The following is a 5,046-nucleotide window of genomic DNA, read 5'->3' as shown; positions in this document are numbered from 1 at the left end:
ATATATATATATATATATATATACATAGATTTCTCATCAAGTGTTAAACCACACGAAACATCTCACAAATCACAACAAGGTATTCATTGTGACAAATATATTATGATGCAAAGAAACTCTAGCTTTTACTCCATCCAGTTCCCAGCTGAATCTGCAAGATAAACCAGGTTCGAAATCATCAAGGTCCGGTGTTGACTTTTGCGCCGACGCACTTCCTGGTACGAGCTTCACATCACCGACTGATGCATATTGTGGGTAACTCCAGCCTTCTCATGTGCACCACGAAAGCACCATAAACAACAGCAACAACAACAACAACTAAAGTTGACCATCAAATGACAAAAGTCTACAAGTTCGGGGCGGTGGGACAATCCAAGACACAAAAGCACCAACAACAGGACGCCTACGGCCTTGCAATTGTAAGGCAACTTACGTGCAGAATGAAGCCTATATTTGTACAACCTGGATTCAGCTCGCTCTTGTATGTAAGCAGGGAGCACTGCGAGAATATTCTCAGAGAAGTGGAAAATAGTCTCAAATCGGTTTTCAAGGGATGAGATGCCGCTTCGTGACCGAATGGTTCCATTCCACTGGACAGCATTCGTTGGCTCATTCATCCTTCGACGATTCCGAGGCGGAGTTTGACAATCAAGCAACAACGACGCACTTCGAGGGTGGGACGCTTCACAACCTGGGCGGAATTGTCAAGCTGCAGACTTGGAGCTTCATTCGAGAGCTTTGCATTGTGAAGGTGTTGGTTTGGGGAAGAGTTTTTGGAGATCCCGGGGACCTGATTTCAGCAATGGCGCTTTGCGCAAGGCGTTTGGTGGTGGAGGTTTCGTTGCTGGGCGGGGCGAAACAGGGGAGCGTGGTTGCACCTGCACAATGCATTTCCATGTCTGGATCGCGGATCGGGGATCCACTTAAGCGTTGTTTCTCGGCCGCAGTGGTGCCGGTTGCGAGTTCTCGACTGCATGCGATCCCCATCAATTCCAGAGGTGGGTACCGAGATTCCTTTTTTTGGTTTATTGTTATTCGTTTTTTTTGTTTGTGTGGGAGGGGCATCGGTTTCTTGATATGGAGAGAAGGTAGAGTTTAACCCAATTTGAAGCATCTATTTGGAGCAGTTTTGGAGTTGAAACAAGACGATGGGGCTCTGGAGTTCGAGGACGAGGAGGAGGAACTTAGCCCTTTGACTCCAACCTCTTTTGAGGTGATTTACGAACTTCTTTCTCTTCGTCAGGACTTGGTCTGCATGCTTGATGTGTACTTTTCGCGTATTTGATGATATCCTTTTTGCAGATTGAAAACCTGCTCATGCAAGTCTGTGACGAGACTTCGAAAGTCGCTGAGGTGGAGCTCAAGGTGCGCATTGACTGCTCCTGTTGTGCTTTACCATATAGTGTGCGGATAATATTGCAGCATCGCGTCTATCACAGCAGGGATTAGTCAGAACACGAGTTCAGATGATGATCATTGTGCTTGAATAATGCCTTTCATCACCCATAGTTATCAGGATAATTGACGGTTGACAGGTAGGGGACTTCAGTCTCCGAGTGAAAAGGGAAATCGGCAAGGTTGCGCAAGCACCAAAGCCGGTTACCCCAGGCCCTCCAGTATTGGGCAAGACTATGGTTGAGTCTCTTCCTAGTGACGCTATTCCATCTGCCCCAAGCACGTCCGCAACGAGCAAGTCCACCAAGATAACCAAGACAAAACTCTCTGCAGCAATCGTGAAGCCCGGGTTCAATTTTGGTTTCTTGGAAGCAGCTGCCGACGAAGGCCTGCTCTTCATAACCTCTCCAAAGGTGACATCGGCTTGCACACTTGATTCTCTTTCGTGATCATTGTGTTGCATGTTATGGTCACACCTTTTGTCCCCGAACGACCTATCTTTAGGGTCCCTGCAGATTATTTAGTGATTCATGACTCTCTTTTTGGTCATTCACGCTGCTGTCCTTGTGAATTTTTCGAATCGCCCATTTTACCGCTTCACATCGTGGTGACTCGCAAAATCGAGGAAACTGGAGATGTTTGATTTTTATTTCAAATCTGACTCCTTGATCTAGAGAAAGGAGATAAATCAGAGGAAATCTCACATAAAGCATTTTAAGACGGTCATTTTATTCTGTATGTTCTGTGATGTTTAAATGGGTCGTTGTCTTCCGAGACTTGAATCTCATGTGCACATTTTGGGAATTAGGTGGGTCTCTTCAGGAAAGGAAGAACTGTGAAAGGGAAGAGTGGTCCTTCTCTATGCGAAGAGGTAAATCTTTCCTGAGAGTTACTTCATAAATCTAGGATGCAGTGTTGCGACAAAAGCATAAGAGAAAGATTTTGGCTTTTGCAATGGAGTTTTAGAGAGCTCTTGTATTGCAGACTTTCAAACTTAAAACACAAGCAGCGAAAGATGAAATCGGGTTCAGTCCTAAGCCTGTGTAATGCCTACGCGTCACAAAATATATTAAGAAAAAAGTGGACGTGTGGAGTTAATAAATTAGAAGGGCCCTAATTTGTATATTTGTTAAATCGTCCTCTAGGGCCAAGTGGTCAAGAAGGGGCAAATCGTGTGCTACTTGGAACAGCTTGGCACGCAGCAACCCGTAGAGGTAATTATCCCATCCCTAGCTGCTGTCTTAGATCCTGCGTAGCACACGTTCTGAACATCAAACACTGGATTTTAACTTGTCGACTTTCGATAATCTTGAAGTGTAACCGAGAACTCATCTCGTGGTATAGTCAGTGTAGGTCTACAGGTACACGGATATACAAAGAACTTCTCGTTATTTTCTAAAATTTTCTTTCTTTATCTGTTTTCACATTTTCCAGATGGATTAATTGTCACAATCAATATACTGGATGTAATCTAACCAACTATTTTAATAGCCAAAGAATTCTGTGCTACTATGTTTCGGAAGCCAATTCCTTTACTTCATACATACATGTGCGGTTAAGACAAACTTGGAATCTTGTTTAGTAAAGAATGGCCTACCATTAATGAAAACATGATTTTTAAATGGGAGATGTCTTCATGCCTAATTTGATTTTTCTCTTGATGGTAGGCTGACATCACTGGCGAAGTTGAGAAAGTTTTATCGAAGGATGGAGGTTTGTGCTCACTTCTCTCTCAATTGATCTTGTGTATGTCAAATCGTTTGTCTTCAACTGAAGAGTTGCATCGTTAGTATTTACATTCAGCTCCCTCGCATCACAGTTACATGAATCAAAGCGAACTTTGTTTTTCAATTTTTTAAAATAAATCTTTTGACCCTTGTTTTCTTTTCTGCAGAACCTGTTGGGTACGGAGATGTTTTGATTTCTATTAGGCCATCTTTTCCAGGAATCATCTCTCCCTAGAATAGTGAATATTGGCATTCTTTGTTTCTGTATCTATTTAACTACGAACTAAGGAACACTGTCAGTGTCGGAATGAGATTCACTTGCAGTTTCGTGCTTGAAGGTAGATGTGCACGACTTCTATAACCTTTGAGCAACTGCTAAGAATACATTAAATGCCTTTGTAGTAGACCGATTATGGTCAAGACTTCCTAAGTTTATAAAAAGTTGCTGGCTGTTTGTGTGACTACTCCAGTATTTGTTAATAGAGCGAGCGCTCCAGGGTGTTTGCATCAAATCTAGCCGGATCCTCTGGGCTTCATGCACCTTTACAATGTTTTAAGTCACTGTTTGTCTCATTCTTCCAAGTTTAGGATACCCTCTGATACGCTTTTAGGATCGAGGAATACACATAGCATCTACATGGTTGCTTGCACTATTGAAGACCCATTTAGAACAGATCTTAACTGATATGCTATGAACTTGTTTCAAAAGTTTAAATTAGCTCGTTCAATAAGATTTAAATCGTTTTGTATATTGCATTAGAGCACACAATGTCGCTCATCCGAAGACCATTACAAGTACTGAAGCGCTAGCCAATGTAGCATTTCAGTTCGACGGTTGGATGTGCTAGGAACACCAGGAATCAGTTATGTAGTGTTTGTAGACTTTGTGGTGTAGTTTTCAAGTCCCACATGAACAGCAAGCAATTTTGATGTCAATGTTTCTGTTCTTTTTTCTGTTTTTTTTAAACAATTGGGTATACTTGACACATTGTCAATTGTGAGCAAGTACATTGAATAAACACGACTACCTAAGCTCTAAGGATATTTTGTCTTACCACCTACTTTAATTTGGGTCAGTTGAAGAGTGGATAATCAAGCCTACTGTTCTAGTGTATTTTCATCCCTACTTTAGTACCAAATAATTGTGTTTTGTGTATGCCACAATTTTAAGAGTTTCATTGATTAGATGAGAAGTTTTAGGATTTGTTTTGGATATTATTCCATGCCATATATTTGTAATCTTGGATATCACACTAAGATGCTTGTCTTACTTTGGAGCTGCTCCAAACTTTTGATTCAAATACAATTGCATGTCTTCTTTAATACTTCTTTAATAAAAATCTACATTATCTTAAATCTCTTCACTTTGGGATGGATTTTAGAGCCAAAAATGGTTTTTTTTTTTTTTTTTTATGCAAATGCCTTCTAAAACCCCCAATTGCAAGGATGAGAGGCTATTCTAAAAAAATTGTAAAAAAATTCATTTTTATAAAAAAGCAAAGAGTGCAATGGTTAAAGATTTTTGTATCCAGTTTTGCTCTCCACAAGTTATTGGCCAGTCCTTTGTGCCAAATTAATAAAATAAATTTTACTTCTTTTTGACACATGGTTAAATCCATAAATCCTTTTAATCAAATTCAAAATCAGTGAGAAGCTGAGATTGTCATTTTGATGTTGTTAGGTTCTAGGCTGATTGGAAGCTGCATACAAGGGATCTTCCTTCTTTGACTGTGTAAGTTAGCACACTGGAATGTAGATCACAACAATAGATTTGGGTATCAAATATTATTTCTGATACGAGATTGGAAAAAAACAATGTATAAATCTCTTTTCATCCTTGGATTAGGCTTCATTAATTATTTTTACTATATTAACAAAGCTTGCCACCCCTTTGTGACATTAACAAATTATTATAGAATGAATA

General features: G+C 40.3%; 1 protein-coding gene across 1 annotated transcript; it reads left to right on the top strand.

Annotated features, from left to right (window-relative positions):
• The first annotated feature begins 538 nt into the window (after positions 1-538).
• Positions 539-3,586, top strand: LOC112283285 (uncharacterized). Its single transcript, XM_024521817.3, has 8 exons — positions 539-998; positions 1,128-1,213; positions 1,303-1,365; positions 1,536-1,808; positions 2,204-2,266; positions 2,541-2,609; positions 3,063-3,108; positions 3,290-3,586. Exons 1-8 carry the CDS (start codon positions 554-556, stop codon positions 3,355-3,357), a joined length of 1,113 nt encoding a protein of 370 aa, XP_024377585.1. The 5' UTR covers positions 539-553; the 3' UTR covers positions 3,358-3,586.
• The last annotated feature ends 1,460 nt before the right edge of the window (positions 3,587-5,046 follow it).

Source organism: Physcomitrium patens, chromosome 6 (assembly GCF_059467195.1).
Source record: "Physcomitrium patens ecotype Gransden chromosome 6, ASM5946719v1, whole genome shotgun sequence".
NCBI classification, from domain to species: Eukaryota; Viridiplantae; Streptophyta; class Bryopsida; order Funariales; family Funariaceae; genus Physcomitrium; species Physcomitrium patens.
This window is presented reverse-complemented; position numbering and strand designations above follow the sequence as displayed.

Bases quoted from the DNA above. Each gene is read 5' to 3' on its own strand.
- LOC112283285 (XM_024521817.3), top strand. From the start codon at position 554: ATGAGATGCCGCTTCGTGACCGAATGGTTCCATTCCACTGGACAGCAT. The intron at 2,267-2,540 runs GTAAATCTTTCC...ATCGTCCTCTAG, and splicing joins GTCCTTCTCTATGCGAAGAG to GGCCAAGTGGTCAAGAAGGG. The intron at 2,610-3,062 runs GTAATTATCCCA...TCTTGATGGTAG, and splicing joins GCACGCAGCAACCCGTAGAG to GCTGACATCACTGGCGAAGT.